The sequence below is a fragment of the Cebidichthys violaceus genome, unplaced genomic scaffold (assembly GCF_023349555.1).
Source record: "Cebidichthys violaceus isolate CVI_PGR_0920_01 unplaced genomic scaffold, fCebVio1.0.p SCAF_21, whole genome shotgun sequence".
NCBI lineage: Eukaryota > Metazoa > Chordata > Actinopteri > Perciformes > Stichaeidae > Cebidichthys > Cebidichthys violaceus.
Genome location: NW_027176384.1, coordinates 8,441,688 through 8,463,636, shown reverse-complemented (window position 1 = coordinate 8,463,636; position 21,949 = coordinate 8,441,688). Strand labels below are relative to the sequence as shown.

Below are 21,949 nucleotides of genomic sequence, written 5' to 3'. Positions count from 1 at the left end.
CCCAATGAACCATTTCCTTTGTTTCCCATGAAAAATCTCTTGTTATGACAAATCTAAATTTCAAACCTGTTGTACATGAAGGTAACCTGCTTTCAGGTTGCGGGCTCTGAAATGATATGAAGCGCTGTACTGTACCTCCCTCAGCTCCTGCAGCAGGGTGCTCAGGTGTTCGCTGTCAGCCTGGGCATTAGAGGCGGTGGTTCGGCTGTGCTTGAGCGCCGACTGGAGCTCCAGGAGGCGGCCCATGTAGTAGGCCTCCTTGGAGGCAGACTCCTGCAGCAGCGTCTCCTCGTTGGTCTCCCCATCTTCTGCCACCTTACGCTGGGTGGAGTAGGCCTGGCCGAATGCCTGGAACATGGCAGAGAGAAAAAGATGTGACATGGACATGATTAGGAGATGAATTGTTAGAATAAATGGTGACTGAATGGTCAGAAATGATATGCCCATCGTAAGATACCAGAACTCATAAGCCAACCAACCATGGATTTTAAAGGGGCAATGAATAAGATGTGACCAGAGTTTTTGCTTAAAACATTCAATCTCTCTACTGACATGAGCATGCTAACCAGCTAGCCCTGGTGCATCCGCTGGCTATAAGCTGTGTAACAGAAAGTTTGCTGATCCGGCGGCGAGTCGAGGAGTTCCCCCGGGATCAGAACCCTAGCGCTGGGGTTTGCACTGGCTGAATTCAAGTTGCTACAGCTAACCGCTAACTGAAGGTGTGTCTTCCAGAGCTGCCGCACACTCTCCTCCCAGCAAAGTAATCTCTCTTTCTGCCATTTTAGATTTAACCCAATAAAATAACTATCAAAGCAAATGCAACTTTTGCTCAAAATGCATTCCATCGCATGAACATGTTACATCTTCTGATTTGGGAATTCTTGATGTCACTCTTATCAGCTAAATGTATACAATATAGAAAATGTTTGTTACTAGTTTCCTGTATCTGTGGTACAAATGTTTATAGAACCAAATCCAATGTGCAAAGTTCAGGAAGAAATTTGACAGGTCTAAAAGTCTGTGGCGTGTGACCATGTGCTGGTGACACTGGTAGTGTCAAACAAACATAACCCTTTCACCCAAAGGTTAACATTGACTTATTTGACCTCACTTTTGTTAAGTTACTCACATACTTAACTAACACCAGTTTTGTAACAAGCACACCTATTTTAACCCAAACCACAATATTAAGCTACAAACAAGTAGTTTTCTTTCCTAAACCTAAAAACCTAAAAACTAAGTAAAGTAAGTTTACTTACTAAGTTGGAAGTTTTTTTGAAAAGACACTGTATGCGTGTAACGAGTGTAATCTAACACGTCCAAACCTGAGGCTAGAAGGGAACCCTGAGTCCTAGTTTGAGGCGTGTGCTGGTTTGTCATATAATCATGACCTGAATCTTTCCCTGAAGTTGCTGCGCACAGATATTGAAAAACAGACCAAAAAACACGTATCAGTATTGTGCTAGAAACAATTCATGTGACAGAATTGTGCTAATGCTAAATAGTTGCATAGGAATGTAGCTTACCCATTTGAGATGAGGTCGGTTTTTCTGATGGAACTCTGAAGTTGTGTTTTTTGTTATGGGAGGTCATCTACATGTTAAGCTTGACATACATGTAAAACCATAGAGTCAACACTTCAGATATCAGCTCAGCAGATCATGTTTGGGGTGTTAGGAACAACAATGATTGCTGTTTTTACGCTCCCTAGATTTTTTGCCTTCTCTCACCCTCTCTACCCTCTCCAGCTCTTCCCCCTCAGCTCTCCCTCCCCTCTCCATGCCCCATCTTACCCTATCTTGCTCTCCTCTCCCCTAACAAGGTCCTCAACCTTGTTACATCTAACCGCCCCACCATGTGCTCCCTTGACCTGATCCCTTCCCCTCTTCTTCAGTCTATTGCGACTGAACTCCTTCCTTTCCTCACCCAACACATCTCTTTTTTCAGGATGCTTTCCCACAGCTTTCAAGACTGCCAGAGTCACCCCCCTTCTGAAGAAACCATCACATTACATTACATTACATTACATTACAGTCATTTAGCAAACGCTTTTATCCAAAGCGACTTACAATAAGTGCATTCAACATAGGTATTCAAGAGAACTAGTCACCAGAAGTCATAAGTACATCTCCTTTTCCAAACAAGCATCTAAGAGCATGAAGCAGAGCATAACTCAGAGCCAAAGTACAGTGCAGAAACAAACAAAAACAGTAAGCGCAAAAAGTAATATGAATACAATAAGTGCAACAAGCTAGTATGAAAACAATAAGTGCTAAGTGGAAGGCTCAGGGTAGCACTTCCTGAAGACGTGGGTTTTCAGCCTGCGCCGAAAGATGGGCAGCGACTCTGCTGTCCTTACGTCAGTGGGAAGTTCATTCCACCATTGTGGGGCCAGGACAGAAAACAGCGGGCCAGGGACCTCTGAGCGAGGGGGCAACCAATCGCCCCGAGGCAGCAGAGCGAAGTGGTCGGGCAGGGGTGTAGGGCTTGACCATGGCCTGGAGATAGGAAGGAGCTGTTCCTTTCACTGCCCTGTAGGCTAGCACCAGAGTCTTAAACTGGATGCGAGCTCTTACAGGTAGCCAGTGTAGAGAATGGAGAAAGGAAGTCGTGTGGGAGAACTTGGGGCGATTGAACACCAGGCGAGCTGCAGCTTTCTGGACAAGCTCCAGAGGTCTGATGGCCGACGCCGGGGCTCCGGCAAGTAGTGAGTGGCAGTAGTCCAGGCGGGAGATGACAAGAGCCTGGATGAGCACCTGCGCCGACGAATCCTCCTGATGTTGTAGAGCAGGAATCTGCAAGAGCGTGTCACTTGACCTCTCTGATGTCAAGAACTTCTCTTCTACCCTTTCTATCCAAAACACTTGAACATGCTGTCTTTAACCAACTTTCTTCCTATCTCCACCAGAACAACCTCTTGGACCCCCACCAGTCCAGGTTCAAGGTGGGTCACTCGACAGAAACAGCTCTCCTTGCGGTGACAGAGTCGCTTCACGCCGCGAGAGCTAACTCTCTCTCCTCTGTCCTGATTCTCCTGGACCTGTCAGCGGCATTTGACACGGTGAACCACCAGATCCTCCTCTCCACCCTCGAGGGGATGGGTGTCTCAGGCTCTGCACTCTCCTTGTTTGCATCCTACCTGACAGGTCCATCCTACCAGGTGACGTGGAGGGTTCCACAAGGTTCAGTTCTGGGCCCCCTTCTCTTCTCACTCTACACAACATCTCTGGGTTCTGTTATTGGCTCGCATGACTTCTCTTACCATTGTTGTGCCGATGAAACCCAGCTGGTCTTGTGATTTCCCCCCCGGTGACACTCAAGTGGAGACACGCATCGCTGCGTGCCTGGCTGACATCTCGAAGTGGATGACGACACACCACCTGAAGCTCAACCTGGACAAAACCAAGCTACTGTTCCTCCCGGGGAAGCTTTATGTTTGATGGAATGGCGTAGCCGTGGTGTGGCGGCCATTTTACATGATTCACCATTAAACAACAAACTGATGTAACTCCACTGGACTTGCTCAAATTTGTCCCAAACTTGCCATGCTTGATAACAGTCATGGCTTGAGAGTGTCTACAAGCTCATTTGCACTCATACTCATTTAACCTACTGGTTAAAGGAAATCAGCGTTATGTGACAGACAGCATCCGATTGACATCAAATTTACATGATGTGGTCTACACTTGATATAGAGCAACATAATGCATGTTTTTGCATGTTATCTAGCGCCACATAGTGGATACAGGAACTAGTAGAATATTTGCACTACATAATTTCCAGTCTCACACAGTCCACAGGACAAATACGTTTAACTCCGGAACGCATTGTCTGATGGTCAAAGACATTCGTGGCCGTGTCTGCCGGAGTCCCGCCAGTACCCCCGAGACGCAGGGAGGTGAGAGGGCCCGTACATCGCAGCTTGCAGCTTTAATTATTTTTGTTACTAACCAGCAAGATAACTGTGATCTTGATTTGGAATGAAGCAGACGTTTTGTTGTATTCTTTTGTTGATTTGGAGCCACCTGGCAGCGCTTTCTGCTTTATTTGCTCACTTTAAGTAAATCAATTGTAACCTTGATTTTTGACCACTTTACAATCAATAATGTTAATTACCTGAGAACATAAGTCTTATGTTGCATCCCTTACCCCTAGACCTCTCTGGGACGTAACAATTCTCCAAAGTCCTGCTCAAGAAAAAGTCACGGTGAAGGCGGTTTCCTGCCTGGCATTTCCTGCTGGCATGGAGCCTCACACCACTGGAGACAATGCAGGTAACACATACACACAGCCTCTGTTTAAGGTAATGTGGTCGCAGGGAAGGGGCCAGACCAAGAGTGATTTCACTAACCATATATGAATCTTCCAGAAAAGAGTTGTCGCAATTTGCCAAAAAAAGGGAAACTGAGGGCTGACAGACCTGGTAAATTCAAACAAGGTGAACTGGGAGCGTCTGGCTGAGGCCCCTTTCCACAAGATCTCCAAGTCCCACCTCTGGAAGAACTTGAGAGCCTGAGAACTCGGAATCCAAGTGGGCCACATTTAAAGCCATCTCTGTGGAAGCGGCTGTTAGGAGTTTTGGTCGAAGGGTCGGGTCGGGTGCCTGTCATGGCAGCAAACTAAGAACCTGCTGGTGGACATTAGTGATGTAGGAGGCCGTCAAGCTAAGGAAGAAGGCCTTTTGAGTTTGCTAGGCTTCCCCAAGAAAGTTTATTCTAAAGCACTGGAAAGCAGGCTCCCACTGTTTGTCATACCTCAGTGGATTCCGGAATTGGGGGTGCCGGAAGTCGTTGCTACAAGCCATCTGGTCCTTGTAAAACCAAAATGAGAGCTGTGTATGTAAGCTCTGCAAAAAGTCAAACATGTTGCCAGTGGTTGTTGGCATGCGCATTGGATTGCGCCCTCCAGGGTTGAGAGTGAGTGACTGCCCCAAGCAGGGAGTTCAAGAATTTGGGGGTTTTGTTCAAAAGTAAGGGTAAAATGGAAAGGCGATTCAGTGCTGCTTCAGCAGTGATGCAGACATTTTACCTGACCATTGTGATGAAGAGGGAGCTCAGCATTGTCATTTTGGGCACGTTAGCATGGTGATATTGGCACAAAGCTCAACTGTAAAGGGGTTATGGCTAATCTTCAGAGTCTACACAATTAGCAGCTGAAGGCTACACCGAAGTAGATGTGCACCTTCTTAAACACCAGGGCTATGGCTGCTAACGAAATTACAGGTGGAGACGGCAAGAGCTGTGATTGACTTGGGTTACCAATTTCCAATACTGGTGGAGACTTGACCGTGAAGACAATGTGAAGGGGGTCGGAGAAAAACTTAATAATCTGCTGTTTTCACATGTGAAATGTTCTTACATGGAATGGATTCTATTAAAATACCAAAAATGAATTGACACACATACAACCTGGGGTGCAGTTGACTTCTGATACAAGAGCACTGGTTGCTTCATTGTGGGTTGTCAAAAGGGGACGTTTTTGCCCTGGGACCCACAAGCAGTTTAATCCAGCCCTGCATGTAGGTCAAGAGTGAAAGGAGCACATTTTTCTCGGCTGATGAAAAGTTGGAGGTGATTTCTAGGAGGTTTGAACTGGCTAGTAATGATATGTTAATCTGCCGCTTGCTTCTACTATGGCTCTGAGACCGGTGTCCTACTTAGCTGACACAGTGCCTTACTGCCAACTCTGACGTCATCCTGTCTTAGACTGAAAGAGACGAGGACAGAGAGAGAGAGAGAGAAAGAGAGAGAGAAAGAGAGAGAGAGAGAGAGAGGACAGGGACAGGGAAGCAGTGACAGGACACACTGTCCTCACAGGACATAAATGAGTGATGCCAGTGAGAAAGAGATTCACGTACATAAGAAAACCCACAAAAACCCAATTATTTTTGTTCCATTTTCAAAACCTTTATCACACTCTATTTCACCTCCTCCTTTCACACCATCTATCATTCTCATTGATCTGTCTGTCTATCTTCCCTGTGCCTTCCGTTGCTCTGTCAGCATACAAATGCAGCCGGACTGAAGATTTTCCCATAAAACTAACCCTGGTTGATTGACACTGTGGGAGCATCATGCAGCTCTTTATTTGAATTGAATGTGTAATTTGAGTTAGCACAGACACAGTCTGACCCAGAGCTCCATCCTCCTAATGATGCTCTCTCACCATTTCCTTCTTTCTTTGGCTGTTCACACATTTACTCTCTAAGATGAAGAATGATGTCATCATCTTGCAGACAGACATGAGTGGCAAACAAATGTCTGACACACAAACACTGCCATATCAGTGAAAAAAAATTATATTGATAGCAACCACATTTTATATAAATATACACAAGTGTTTTAGAAATAAGTACATTTATCACAATGATGAAAAAATAGCTTGAGATACACTCAAGGAAAGGCTTTAAGGAAAGACTTGTTTTCATGTCAAGGAACATTGAAACCTTGTAATAATGTTACTTTACAAACACTGGAAGCTGCAGATCAGCGAGTCTAAATAATTAAACTGTCCGATTCCAGACTCTCATCACATCTGCTTTGAAACAGACAACAGTGACCCTGATGTGTTTGAGGAATGCAGGTGTTTTGGCCTGCAGTCTGCTGTGTCATTTCTCAGTGAACCTTCCACCATGACGTCTGGTCAGATCAATAGCACCTCATGCTAAATATATCACTGCCACACAGCTGACTTCCCTGTAGACTGGGATGATGCCAGTGTGTGTGTGGGTAACGGTTGGGTTAGACATTTAGTTTTGATGGTTAAGGTAAGGGGCTAGGGAGTGCATTATGTCATTGAGGGTCATCACAAAGATAGAAGTACAGGGATGTGTGTGTGTGTGTGTGTGTGTGTGTGTGTGTGTGTGTGTGTGTGTGCGTGCGTGTGCGCATGCGTGAGAGAGTTTGACCCCAGCTTGCAGGCTGCCAGTGTTTTGTATCAAGGTCAATTCACTGCCAATGATTCTGCAATAGACGCAAGAGAAACACACACACACGCACACACACACACACACACACATACACACACACACACACACACACACACACACACACACATATTGTTAGTTAAAGACTTTCCCTCCATGTGGGAGTGTGATTTAAAAGTCAGGCAGACAGCAGGCGTTCCCTGACCTTTCCAACCTTTTCCTGCCACACAGCGACTTCACCAGCTTCAGATCAAACAGGTTCAGACTAGATTTACATCAGTTATTTTCTAAAATCACCCGTTTGAAACATTCTGCTGTGGTCACCTAAAGTTAAAGAATATACATAAATTCAGTTTAACTGCAGAAGATCTTTTGACATCTGTTTCAACTTTTTTTAAATTGTTGAGACACAACTCAACTCTTCCACCCAACAATCAAATAAGATTGAATATCTGACCCCCAACAGAACCAGTCTCCACCAATGAAGAACCTTGTTAATGAGGAACTTTTGTGTTATATTTGTTGAAATTCTCTTTACATCCTGACAGCAATCAATAAATGAAATGCTCCGACAATAAATAAATAAATCATCAAGCCCGTCCAATCATTTCATTCAACTTGGAAAAAATTATTGGGTGATCTACCTACCTGTCTACCTACCTGTCTACTTATCTACCTATCTACCTGTAGAATTTGCTGCAGCAGTTGAGAAATCGCTCTTTTTCGCTCAACTTCAGCGTGATACTTTTCAGCAAATGTGTGCTTGTTCTGAAAGTGTCTTTCAACATTACATTTTTTGTTGTTTGCTAATTTCTCGCCACATATCAAGCATACAGGTGAGTCAGCATCATTGGCAGTGAAAGCAAATGAACACGTCCACGCAAAATTAAACTCTATTTTCTATTTATACTTTTCTCTTTTTGGATTTATCCATTGATAGTTTACCGAGGGTTAATGTTGCCCCAATACTTTATGATAATAATAAAATAATAAACAACTTTATTCACTTTTCCCACACTTCACCAGAACCTCTTTTTCTCCTTCCGTCTCATCCTCCACAATATAAGCACCAAACACATACACAGGAACACTGCTTCTTGGAGAGCTCTTAACGTACTCAACATAGCTTACAATAGTTTACAGAGGGCGGAAGTCTGCAAATCATAATTAGCCACCTGCAGGGAAAGGCGCTTGACAGCGACGTAATAGGCTGTGACACACTTTTTAGTTGACAAAATATTAAAACATTTTTTAATTTGACAGTGTTATCAGCGCTACGGAGCGAATGTCTGAAGTCACGGTTAGCGGCTTTGAGGAGGACGGACACAAAACGGAGGACTTTCCTTTTCTTATTCATGTTTCTTAACTATTGTGAAGTCCACACACATAAACTATAAAGGAACAGAACATTTATTCTCTCCAGAACAACAGAGACTTCAGAGTTTTCAGGAGTGTTAGTCTGGACGGAGATCATCTCGAAAACGCCGTGTGGACGGAGATCGTTTTTGTTTTAAAACGTATTAGTGTGGATGTAGCCTCAGGGAGCCCCAACAGAGGGACTGAAGGGCCTGTGGCTCCGGAGCCGACCCCTGGGCTAATGTGCGTGCGTGTCTCTTGCTGTCCCTTTTATACACCCTTATAGTTTGTTTCCTGTTTTATTTTGTAGTTCCCGACCTCTTGTGTCCTGTGTTTGTTTTATTTCCTGTCCTGTTCCTCGCTAACTTTTGGATTTTGGCATTTTATGGACTTTTTCTTTCATTGTTTAACTTTTGGTTGAGTTTTTTTGGACTGGATTGTTTTTTTACAAGAACTTAATTTCCTGAAACATGTTAGCTACTGCATGTGTTTGATGCAGTGGCTTTGATAAATGTAATGTTACACGGCCATCTTTTTTTACAGTTAACGACATTTGAAACTGAATTCATGGACATGCAGATTGAGAACCTGTTCAGCATGAGCGATAGTGTTGTTATGGATTACATTTTCAAAAGCTGCAATTACTTTAAATGTGTCAGTTGAATGTGCTCTATTGTAAGGCCATCTCTTGTCCGAGTCATTTCTAACACATTTAGGGGTTTTCATATGGAAATGTACAACTGTTAAATCATTAGGTCCAAGCAGTATTATACTGTAAACATCACATTCTACAGTACCTTAATACATTTTACTGTATTAAACTCTCTCATGGAGATTGCTGTAGGAACAGTAAATTAACAGTGTAATGGCAACCAAACTGCTGTGTACAGTACTGTACAGTAATATATTTTCATCATAAGGAGATTACAGTTGGTACACTGTAGAATAAGAGCTGATGCTGGAGACTGCAGTTTCCAGTAGTTAACTGTGATTTCAGGGACATTTGTATTTGTAACCTAAGACCTGTGTTTTCATATCAGTACATCTTTTTCTGTTAAAAGTCCATTTCAGACAACGGCTTTGTCTGTCTTTGAACTTTTGGGCTGCCTCCACCCTAGAAATAGAACAGGAGTAGAACGGACATTGAACTGTTTGCCGTGGTCAAAAGAAAATGGCGATGGTTGCTATGGCTGTAAAGTGTGTCACACGTAGCCGTAAGCTGTTATTCACGGAGCTGAACTGATGTCTGTTCAGACCAATCCATACTTTCTTTCTTAAAGAGCACAATTTTCCTGAATCACGCATTCACTACAGCAACATGCACACTTCATTTGATGCTGAACGTGCTGAACATTCTGACACATGTCCAGTCTCATGTTGTAGAGGAGAGTACAGAACATATTCCTCACTGTGAGTGTGGTGAGTCTGACTGTGTAATCCTTATGGGAAGAGAGGGACAGCAGAGATGATAGACATACTGCTCCATCCAGCTCTGTTCTCTCCAACTCCACCATCCCTCTTTCCCTGCTTCCCGTGCTGCAACAATATCTCCTTTCCTTAACAGAGACGAGAAGGAAAGGACATGGCTCTGTCAGCAGCAGCTTCCACCATCAGCTCCAGAAAAAAACAATGTGTTAAGTTCAGAATGCTATTGATTAAGACTTCTTTTAAACAAGTTTTAACGTCTTCCGGATGCAGTCTGAAAAAGGGGCATTATATGAGTATGTCGCCTTTATCACATTGCGGCCATTTTTCATCAAAAACAACTTGGCTGGGTGAAAAAAGGATATACAGCATCATCACATCACGATGAAGGAGGAACAGAAAACCTTCAGCACCGTTAGCTATATATATATATATATACCAATAACCATAATGCTGGTTACAAGGTTATTAATTGTCATTTTACTACTGGGTATTGCGATAAAATGCAGTTTGTAGCCCCGGTTTACTAAGAAATACACAGTGATATCTTGATGACTGTTGCAGCGTTTAATCAAAATGTTATCTTCTCTGTGTATTGATCATTTCACTGAAGACCTAAGAGGATCCCTACCAAGTGATCAGAACAAGGTTAACACTGTTTACTGGTTGGATCCCAAACATCCACCTACTGCACAAGAGTGTGTGACATCATATCATGTCACTGAACTTATTATATTCTGCCCACCAACCCTTTAAAAAGACACCTTCTTCCTCTCATATTTCTCATTTTCAAAGTGTCCATGCTACCGGCATGTTCATGTTTATTACTGGAGCACTTGTGGCATACAAGAGAATACCTTCATTATCATCAGAAGGATTGGATTCAGTGCAGCAGACTGAGATGATCACCACCCACGGCTGACGTACCAGCCAGACCTGCCGGACCAGACGCCACCAAACTGGGCCATCTGGGCTCTCCTCCCTCCCCAGAAGGAGAGGGAGGAGAGCCCAGATGGAAGCTATGCTAACCCAGCTAGGACCTGAGGCTACTCCACTACAAAGCCTGTCTGATGCCCGGTCGCAGAAAAATAAGATTAATGAAATTATACTTCAGGCAAACCCAGAGACGGGAGGTTCTTATTTAATGTTTTAAGTAAATACATAAATATGAAATGAACCGTAAGGATTGTCACTGTCTATTCATATTCATCAACATGAATCTCATTCCTTTATGACTATGAGTATAATTGTTAAACCTGTGTAAGATAAATATCGTTTGTTTTCATGGACGAATGGTGCGTCACTTTAAATGTTGCCGCTGCAAGGAATTGTGGGTGGTATTATCTGCTTTCCTTTGATAAAGGAAGGTCCAGTGTTTCCTATGCTAAAGGAGCTAATAAAGGAAGCATTGAAGCACCTTTCCTTAGCATTTAGAGAATTCAAACAGCTCTTATCATGGCGGCCACTTAGATACTTCAGGGTCATTTCACTCAGTGAGGAACCTTCCTAAGCAAAAAGGACTATTCCACCGTAGCCTAAGCTTTAAAGTACAGTCGGTCTAAGCTGAAGCAGGAAGTGTGTCTGTAAACTGTGATGGACGTTTTCAAAGGTTTGGGTCTTAATTTCACTGTTGGCCTTGTTTTCTCCTCCAGATGAGTTTGTTTTAAAAAATAAGACACGAGTTGTAGTAAAATGGACTTCTTTCTACATTCTACAAATGTTGAAACTGCACATCCAACGGCATCTGATGGAGGCGGAGAAGTCAGCAACCCATCATCTAATCACTGGTCAACATCTAAAGGCTTGTAATTCACACACTGACTCATCCAACCTTGTGTTTAATGCCTCTTCTTTAAAAACCTAAAGTCACGTACAGGGAACATGGAAAAATGGAGCTTTATGTTCAGGAATCATCATGACCTCATACTTAATCAATATTTCACCATGTCCGCTCTGCTCTCTATGTATGTGTGTGTGTGTGTGTGTGTGTGTGTGTGTGTGTGTGTGTGTGTGTACATATATTTTTGCAGATGCATCTTTCCGGTCTGCTCCTAAGTGCTTCTGAGCATGTGGCTGTGTCCCATTCATAACTAGCAGAGCTGAGGAGCGAGACCACAGATCACACACACACTACAGGAGCACCATCTGCTACAATGTGTAGCACACAAGCACAAATAAACTACAGCTTGAAAAATGCCCATAAAGGAGAATCTACCATCTGTGACACTGTTCCCAATCTTTATAATGATAAACTTCTCCTAGACTTAATTACTTTCCAGTGACTGTTTTTTGCTGTTGTCGTGGTTTTTCCTCCCCAGCATTGAGAGGAGCAGGATCCAGGAGCACCCTGCACCCTGGTGAGCCAGGTAGAGAGCTGACTGGATGTCAGTGTGCACTGACAACAACCCGAGGAGGGGAGCTGAGTGTGTGACGTCACAGAGGGGCTGACTTCTGATTCTGTTTTTAGCTCAACTGATACACCAATGCACTCGCTGCATTTTTCATCAGCGCTCCACTTGTCACACCCACAAATGCAACCCCCTCGCAATGCTGCTTGGATGTGGAACCACGAACTACCTTTCTGTACCTTTCCCTGATTCATCACTGAGGACCTTTACTGACTGAAGCCCTGTTGGCATGGTACTAGCATAACCAGTTGTTGCCTTTGATCTTAATCCAGTGTAATTCTGCAAAGTCAGTAATTTGTCAAGTAAAAAAAATTCCACCGGAAATGATCTACCATATTTCTCCAAACACAGAGGTGATGATGATATTAGTCCGATGTGAATCAGGCATCTTTGTGATTTAGAGTATTTTTAATAAATCTTATATAAGTGGATATTACGCAGAGCCTTGACATCATATCTGAGGGATAATGTCGGTGAATTTAAGTAAAATACAGACTTTGCCTATTCCTTGTGAATGTGCCACATGAAACCCAGACATGGGGGTGATATTTAAACCACAGGAGATCCCCTGGTCCTACTAGTCCCTGTGGCTTAGGGCTGAGGATTCCTGTGTGTGTCTGCGTAACAAGGCTGCAGGCTCGGCTTTTCAAAGTCATTACGCTGTGTTGGGATGCTGAAGGAAATATCCACACTTGAGTTGATGATGTCATCAGGTTTTGCAATTACTTGAGTGACAAAGAATAAGTGACTTACTCTATGTACATGTGTTTTGAGTTGTATCTCCATCCAAATGACTCAAATCTAGCCAGGCCTTTGCTCTGAAGTAAAAAATGTTCCATTCCCAATGTGATCTTTGGTGAAGTGTCTGTTCAGCATCTTCATCAAAGACATAGTTTTACCACAGTTTTTACTATTTTGTACATACACTTCCCTTTACTGCTATTAACTTTTACATTTGTCTTATTTTATCTTAATATGAAGGTATATTGTATCTTATATCACTATTGTGTATACATTTATTTAACAGTGTACTGAGCATCCTCTGTGCAGATATGTTTCGGGATGAATAAAGACATAAAACATATATAAATTCAGTTTCTCTAGTGTTGAGCCAAAGAAGAGACTAGTTTAAATGTACTGAGTAAAACTGAGCTGAACCATCTTTCTGATGGGCTGCTAGGCCTGATAGGAGTATTTAGCCTCCAAATAATGGTCTCTGCACAGATCACTAGACTGTTAAAGCCCCTTTCCCACTGGACAAAAAGCCCATTAACACCCACTGACATCTGGCTTTTGTCTTCAGTGGCAGGCCGTGTGTTTTATACCTGGGCCTTCAGTGCTGTCCTATTACAGTTGAACCACCTCCTAATAACCTCATTATGACGCCACAGCTACGGTTATTATTTGTAACAATACACGTATTTGTATTAAACCATTCGGTACGAGGCTTACGAACCAAACAATACGTTTGAATAATACCAGTGCATTTGGAAAATGCAGAAGCTTAGATTGTGGGAAATATAATGTTCTTTCGGTGCAGCCACTGCGCTCAACCTGGCAACCCACCCAACGTACCAGACAACGTGCTGCCTGACACTCCCACCACGGAACAAAAACTTTGTACTGTGTGTTCTGGGATGCACACTATGCTAAACTAGCTTAGCAGGAAAACAACAGCAGCACACACACTGAAAACTCTCCCCGCAGTGTTCAGCTGTTCCCTACTGATTCAAAGAGGGCTAAAGCAATCGCCACACAATCCCCATTTCTTCAGACCATAATTCTTGCTTTGTTAAAGAAAACAGATTCATGAATACGCGCATGATGGGATGCTTCGTCATTAACGGACAATGCATATAGTCAAAACCAATGTTCATTTCCTCAAAGAAAACTACAACCACAGTAAAAAATGTGTTGACAACATCCACAACCAAAACATGACTATGACTGATTGAAGTAGATTAAGCTGTTGTAAGCAGGATCTTACATGTTAGATCTCTGCCAGTAATGATAGCTAACGTTACCGATTCATGGAAGGAAAACAGATTCATGAACTAATTTGATCTACTATCCACTGGAAATGTGAAAAGAAGCATGAGTTAAAATCCAGTTATCTCGAAATTTTGACTTACTGTCTTGAAATTTCGACTTACTAGCACAACAGCTTGTGACTGCTGAAAGCGACTTTCAGTGTCACTTTAACAGTAGTGTAAGAAGCGTCTATAAGGCTGTATAGACATGGTGCAAGAAAAACATCAGCCCATAACTTAAATCTAATTTAACAAGGATAGTCCTAAAAACAACAGTCCTCTCGTCATATTTCTATTGAAATATATATATATATATATATATATATATATATATTTCTATGGAAATGAAATTAGAAATATGCCGAGAGGACTGTTGTTTTAAGAACTATCCTTGTGATGAGGACGTGTTTCACCTGTGTATGGAACTTATGGCAGAGCACAACCTGGCAATGTCTGATGATGTGTATGAAATTACAGACCTTTATCTAAGACTTCATCAAATGATTGCTCATGGGCTGGGGGAATGAAGTATGTGCTGTGAGAAAGTGTCAGCTAGGCCTACAATTGTATATATCAATGTCCTGAATTGTTTATTGTAAATGCCATCTGAAATACAGGCCCATGGAAATTAGATTTAAGTTATGGGCTTATGTTTTTGTTGCCCCATGTCTATACAGCATTATAGCCACTTCTTACGCTACTGTTAAAGTGACACTGAAAGTTGCTTTCAGCAGTCACAAGCTGTTGTGCTAGTAAGTCGAAATTTCGAGATAGAAAGTCGAAATTTCGAGATAGTAAGTCACAATTTCGAGATAACTGGATCTTTATTTTTTCCTCACAGTGGCAGAAATGGGCTTCCATAGGGTCCCGTCCCCCATATGATACATTTAAGCACATTAGGATCTTTTAATGACCAATATAGATAGGAGGGATCATTACAGCCAGCAAAAAGTATGTCCATGTTCACAAGGGCACCTGTGATCATGGCCTTTCAAATAATTCTTACAGGTGTATTGGTAAAGGTGAGAAGGTAATGCCAAATGAGCTGAGCTGGCGGCTCGCAGCTAACAGTGCTAACAGAACTAACAGTGTTTACCTGAAGGGGAGCAAGAGCCAAAGGGAAAGATAATATGCATGCGCCTCCTTAAAAATGTATCAACATTGAAGCTACAGTGACTATGAAGATACCATTTGGCGACTGCAAAAACTGTGATTGGTCAGCTAGGGCTGCCTGTGTTTCCCTTTAAATGCCTGATGCCAGTAGAGATTGTTTAGATAAAATCAACATGAAGGAATCTTTTGAAAAGGTTATCTTCGCCTTTTCAGTAACACATGCAACAAAGACATTTATAGTGCAAACCCTCTGTTATCCGCTCTCTTTCACAGTGAATGAAAGACCGTAAACCGTGATTGCACAGAAATACATATGAGACAAAACTCCACCATCGCACATTTGCCAAAGGGAATAACAGAATAGATACTATTATTTTGTGAGCGGTGCTTGAGTTGCTTGCATAGCTATGAAATAGTAATGTTTCTGTTGAGCACACGCTTCAGTGTTGAAGTAAATCATTTATAGATTAAACTATTTATATAACTTTAGATTTGCACTCCATGGCCTACATTCATCTGTGCTTAGTGTCAAGCCCAGACAGTGGAAGCTGATGTGTCTGCTCTGCAGGTGTTGGTACTGGAATTTGTCTGAACCTGCAACTGTAAAGAACGTGGCTCTTATGTTAGATCCCAGCAAACATAAAGACGTTGAAAGACCATTGTTAGACGTTCAATCAAGGGATCCTGTTTGGGTTCAAAAGAAGTTCCAAAAGTATTTTCATCGCAATAATATCATAAATATTTCCTGGTTTGTAAGAGGGGTCTGACTGGACACTATGTAAGTCTACAATATGCCATACACTATGTTGTACAACCTACGCTGTCCACAGTACATATGTCCATACTACGTCATACACCACACTGCACACACTACGTCGAACACACTACTTTGTACACATCACACTGTACACACTATGCTGAACCAGTGGCGGGCCGTGTATTTTATACCTGGACCTTCAGTGCTGTCCTACTACAGTTGAACCACCTCCTAATAACCTCATTATGACGCCACAGCTACGGTTATTATTTGTTTCGTGTAAAAATGAAGCTTAGCACCTACAAATACACCAACTGCAGAGTGCAGATACATGAATACGCGCATGACGGGATGCTGCGTCATTAACCGATATTGCATATAGTCAAAATCAATTCAGCAAAACTGCGGAGCTTAAACACGCATTCTGTCATACACTCAAGAGCACAAGCCATTCAAATATTATTCACATCAGAGGGAACAATATTAACCATATCATAAAAACGACACCACAGACAATACACGACACCTTAGTTCTTGTTACTGACAGATTTAGTCGTCTGTCAACACCGAGAGGGAAAATGAGTCCACCTGAAAACACATGAATCTTCAAAGATGATCACTTAAATACTTTAACTTAAACTTAACTTTAACACTTTAACACTTTGCGCAGAGTATATAGACTTCTGCCACTTCACGTGTTTTCTTGTTGCTGTGCACCGACTAAACATAAGACGTAACAATAGTCCCTATCACATCTAAATCCAAACAAAAATCCATATTCATAAAAACAAGTTGTACAAATAATAATATATAAACAAGCATATTAAAGCTACTGCAGATGTAAAAACAAAATCAGTTCACTTACCAAAGCTGCTGTTCACTTAAAGACAAAGTAAATCCTCCTTTCTTTGTTAATAGAGTTTAATGACGTGGTTCTACAGAACATCGGTGCGGTTCAGTTCCAAGTTTATTACAAATGCTAGTCCAACATGCAAAAATAAACTGCTTCTGATAAACACCTGAATAGTTTATTTGTAAGTAAGTTTTGAGGAAATAGACCAGGTTGGCATTTCAGGTTCACTTGATGTATGTAATGTTAACCCATAACAGACAAGTGACAGGAAACACTGTTTGTACTTATTAATAATGGCTGCATTATTAATACTAAAATACCAAACATTCTGTGATTCCAGCTCCTCCAATGTGACCAGTTGCTGTTTTTCTGTTTTATATCACATCATTGGTTTTTGGACTGTTGATCAAAGAAAACAAACTATTCAAAGAAAGCACCTCGAGCACTTGGAAAGTGTGATGAAGATTTTTCTCTATTTTCTGACATTTTACAGGCTATTAAACTATTAATCGATTCATCCAAAAAAAGAATCAACAGATAAATCAATAATTAAAATATTACTTGTAGCAGCAAACAAGCCAACTGCTCAGTCAGATGATTTCAGTCACTTCATCTTGGAGAGGAATACAATAGAAAAGCCCCATCAGACGTTGTTGCCCTAATGTTGCTGTCCTCCCAGAGTACAATGTTATTATTACTGATAGCAATGTTGGCCATAACTACAAAAAAGAAAAACTAAACTGTAATAAATGACAAAGACATATGTAAACACTGAACCGGTAGCGTCTCCATCTCAACTGCATGCAGCACTACGCCTGCACCGGGAATGACTGTGTCCACTGCTGTTAATAACAAAGTGTCCATGGCAGACATGGTTCAAATGATCATACGTATGAACTGGTACTGCTGCCAGCTTAATTGTAGGCACACAAACACACACACACACACTGACCTTCAGGATGAAACTGCACAGTCAGCTTCCGAGTCCGACATCGGTCTGTATTACAGCTAACAAACTAGTGAAGTATTGTTGCCATGCTTTCATGCTGGGAAATGATGTTCTCTGATACATATCGATCAGTAAACTCAGGCTCTCATCAACCCAGCTTTTCCTAGCTGGAGTTGTTTTCAGAGAACTTGCTCTGATAAAGCTAATGTCCACTAGCTGCTACAGCAGAAAACGCCAGACTGACACAGATAGTGAACATAGTGGAGCATTTAGCGTCCTACGAGATTGGTATTCTTCTCAGGAGTTAAACAAGAGTGAATATTGGACTTAGATTCATCAGGTCGACACAATTCCAAATGAATGCTAATGTTGCCCAGTGTTATTCATCCAGTGTCTGCTGGATGAATAACTAGACACCTGCTAGCCGATGTGTTTGTCACAACTAGTTTTTAAGGTGACGACATGTCGGCGTCGTGGCCTTTCTTCGAGGCATGGCCTCGCGTCAGTGTCTGATATGATCTTTCATGTTCATGTCTCATGTTTCTGATATACTACATTTGTAAACCTCCTGTTGTTGACAACGTGACGAGAAGTGTGAGGAGTCATGCTGAGGAGCTCCAATAACTTTTAAATGAGTCATGGACTTGTAAAACGAGCAAGCAGCCTTTCACTTGTTCCACCAATCTGTTATAGAATGAAACTGAAGAACATAAAGAACATAAAGAAAGCTCTCATTGAGATCTCATTTTCAAGGGACACTTGAATATCATCAGCTATAAAAAAGTATAATTTATTAATTGTAAAACATGATAATGTAGCCTACATCAGAACAACAAAAACAAAACAGTAAACATAAAGATGAATAAGCAGAAAAGCAGACATATATATAATCAAATGTAGAGGCTAAAAAACATAAAAAGACTATCCTGATAAGAACAGGGTGGTCTTAAAGAAACAGTGCAGTTACATTATGGGCTGGGCCTGTGCATTGTTAGCTGTCCAGCAGGTGTATCTCCAGCACACAGAGCAATAGGAAGTGATGCTCGTGTTTTAATACGAACAAGTGATCCCGTTAACTTATTTGTGAAGTGAAAAAATCTCCTGCCCTGGAGCGGTACCGTGTAACGACAGCCTATAGTTGGTCGGAACGTTAACTAATCAGGTTTACGTCTGACAGTAACGAGCCATACCCCTGCTGAGCCCACCTCCTGCAGCTGCTCCAGCTCCAGCCTCAGCGTCTCTTGCTCGGCCTCCAGGTCGGCGTACTGCTGCTTCAGGCTCTGGTTCTCCTCCAGAACCACCAGTCCACACTCCGCCGCCCGGATCTTCTCGCGGTTGGCCTCCGCCAGCTCCCGGGTCAGGCGCTCCACCTCGGCCCGGCACTGCTCCACCGTGTCCCCGCATCCTGCTCCACCGGCAGCCATCGCTCCTCTCTCCCTCCCTCTGCACTCTCCTCCCCGCGTCGGATGAGCAGAGAGCCCCGCCGGAGGGAGAAAACAAACCCCCACCGCCTCCCCGCAAAGGAGTCACACCGCGGCTTCGAATCTCATGTCAACAATAAAACAGACGATACAAATATGGAACGAGCGTCCGTAAATATCCTAAACGCGTTGTCATCATCATCAGAGACACTGGTCTTGTGCCACGCGATGCTCTAATGATGCAGCCTCCTCCCCTCCCTCTGTCTGTCTGTCTGCTTTTCTGCTTATTCACCGGCCTCAGGACGACATCCCTGCCTGCAGCCGTGAGGCAAGGCACACTCCCGCTCGCTGCCCCCTGCTGCAGCTCTCAGGGTTTGGATCCTCATCAGGAAAGTCAGGATCTGTTTGGAGACCCGACTGATCAGACACGCTTCTCATTTTCTTTATTCAGATTCAATTAGTTAAAATGTTTGGATTTGTTTCAACGTTTGAATGTATTGATAATAAACGCTATATGATAATAAACACAGCAGGGGCTTCTAATAGCAGACTTAAATGATAGAGCACAGAAGATAATCATAGTGAAAGTCTTCATCTTCATTATTTTACTGTTTTTTCCAACCTGGCAAAATAAAGTTAATATGGTACAAGGGAAGTTCTGATACATTCAAATCAGTATATGAGCCAAAAAAACCCCACAACGGAACATAGAAACATGACTAATTACAACTTCTAACAGGTTAGTGTCCAATTACTAAACGGTAATTGGACACTTTATTCGTAATAATATATTATATATCACAACAATATAGTACTTTATATTTACTTTTACATGTACATGTATAGTCTACTCATAAATGATATTGTCACTATTGTGTAAAACCCTGTCTACAATAAGAACACCTGTCTACAACATGTAACATTAGGATCACGGTATAATCCAGTCCTGACTAAAACATTGAGAGAAAACAGTGGGAAATCTAAGATGAGAGATAATAAAGTTAAATAAGTTAAAGTCAGTGTGAAGAACACGTCCTGCAGGGGGCAGCAGGACGTGACATGGAGCACATGGAGAAGACCTATCCAGCCTTCAAAATAAAATAAAGAAAAGTAAAAAAAAAACAACTGCAAAAGAGAAATCAAAACGGCCCAATCCAATGTCCACAGACTTTGAGACGCGTTCCCGCGAGGACCGTGAGGTTTAGGGCTGCCCCTGTCAAATCGTAGTGTTTGAGGTCTCTCACTCAGACACTATGAGCCCCTTATGAACACTTGAAGTCTGCATTCCTGCAGAATTTATGCCTGAGTGAATTACCCACAAGTCAAAGGGTTGTGACATTAAATAAGGCTTTACCAGGGGAAGCCCAGAAGTGGAAAAAAGGTAAGCAAAGAGGTGGCCACATGGTGTTCAGCCTGGCATATTGAATTTACACATTTAAGATGGTACAGAAAACACACATGATGGCATTCTTTCAAATGTTGCTTATTGAAGCTGTTTTCACAAAAACAAATAAATAGATTTGATCACCTCTTGTCTCGCAAGGCAAGAGCCAGACATTCAAACCAAGGAGTTAAAAACGTCAAATAAAAACTCTTTTCTGTCACGTGTTTTGGTGTCAGGAAACTTCATGTATACCATTTCAAGTCAGGTATGGTCCTGAGGGTTCAGGGCTTAGGTCTTTAGGGAAGCATTGGCGTTGAGCAGAAGAATCATTGTCCAATACATCACTACCTTTTCTGGTGGGAGTCTCACCTTAATGTCCTTCCCTTTTCTGTTGTGTTTTGTGTAACGTCGTTGTGTTTGGACTTTCAGGGCCACCATATGTGTGGCTTGTTTGACAGATAAAGACAATGATGAAGTTCTAAAACAGGCACTGCCTTTTGAAATTAAAACAGACTTGGAGAAATTTACATTTTGAAATAAAAACTGCTGGATATGAAAAAAACACCTGCAATATAATGTTAGTGTGGAAAGAAGCAGGATTAAATAGGAATTAATTATGACTGCATTATTTCAAAATGTCTCATTTATCTCACTGTGTCTTATTTATTTATTTAACATTGGACACCGGTTTCCAGTTAGTGGTCTGTTGAATAGATGAGTCCTTTATTGTGAAAAAGATCACACCGGAAGTATTATCTTTGTTGTGGCTGGCGGAACACCGGCTATATGATCTCTGCAATAGCTACGCCGCATTGCACGTTGCTAGTTAGTTGCAATGTTGTAGCTATTAGCACGATAGCCATTCCTTTGCTGGGAGGAAGACCCGCCGATTCGTTTGAGAAACCTCCGGTGTTAACGCTCACTCATTTGTAGTCCGACCAGCTGCCAACTGCTAGCTAGCGGAAATTACTTGCCTAAATAGTATCTAGCTTGTTTTGCCATTGTCATAGCCTGGTAGCCTCACACCGCTAGCTAGGAAGCTAGCCGCTAGCAGTCTACCGTCTTCACCCTCAGTGCGAACAGTGTCCTGCCCGGCTGGAGGACCATGGCGATGAGACAGACTCCGCTCACCTGCTCCGGTCACACCCGGCCGGTGGTCGACCTGGCCTTCAGTGGAATCACTCCCTACGGATACTTCCTCATCAGCGCCTGCAAAGGTGAGACCAACGGCCAACCCTCGAAGTGGTTTTAAGACATACATACTGAATACTTCACTCTGCGTCCTGTGTGGTTCTTAAAACACAGTCGAACCTTCAATACTGTTAGTC

The 21,949-nt window shown here is 42.4% G+C and overlaps 2 protein-coding genes across 4 annotated transcripts in view; one reads left to right on the top strand and one right to left on the bottom strand.

The window, feature by feature from the left end:
* LOC137877328 (protein bicaudal D homolog 1-like) overlaps nt 1-19,649 on the bottom strand; it is a 50,022-nt gene extending 30,373 nt beyond the window's left edge. For all 3 annotated transcript variants that reach the window (XM_068717160.1, XM_068717159.1, XM_068717158.1), the window contains exons 1-2: nt 19,022-19,649; nt 136-348 (exon numbers count right to left, since the gene is read on the bottom strand). In XM_068717160.1, the coding sequence (XP_068573261.1) occupies nt 136-348; nt 19,022-19,240 (432 nt within the window). In that variant the 5' untranslated portion in view covers nt 19,241-19,649. The remainder of the gene's footprint in view (nt 1-135; nt 349-19,021) is intronic.
* A 1,746-nt stretch (nt 19,650-21,395) lies between these two features.
* Nucleotides 21,396-21,949, top strand: part of strap (serine/threonine kinase receptor associated protein) — an 8,522-nt gene continuing 7,968 nt past the window's right edge. Inside the window, exon 1 of the mRNA XM_068717172.1 lies at nt 21,396-21,838. Coding sequence (XP_068573273.1) covers nt 21,727-21,838 — 112 coding nt within the window. The 5' untranslated portion in view covers nt 21,396-21,726. The remainder of the gene's footprint in view (nt 21,839-21,949) is intronic.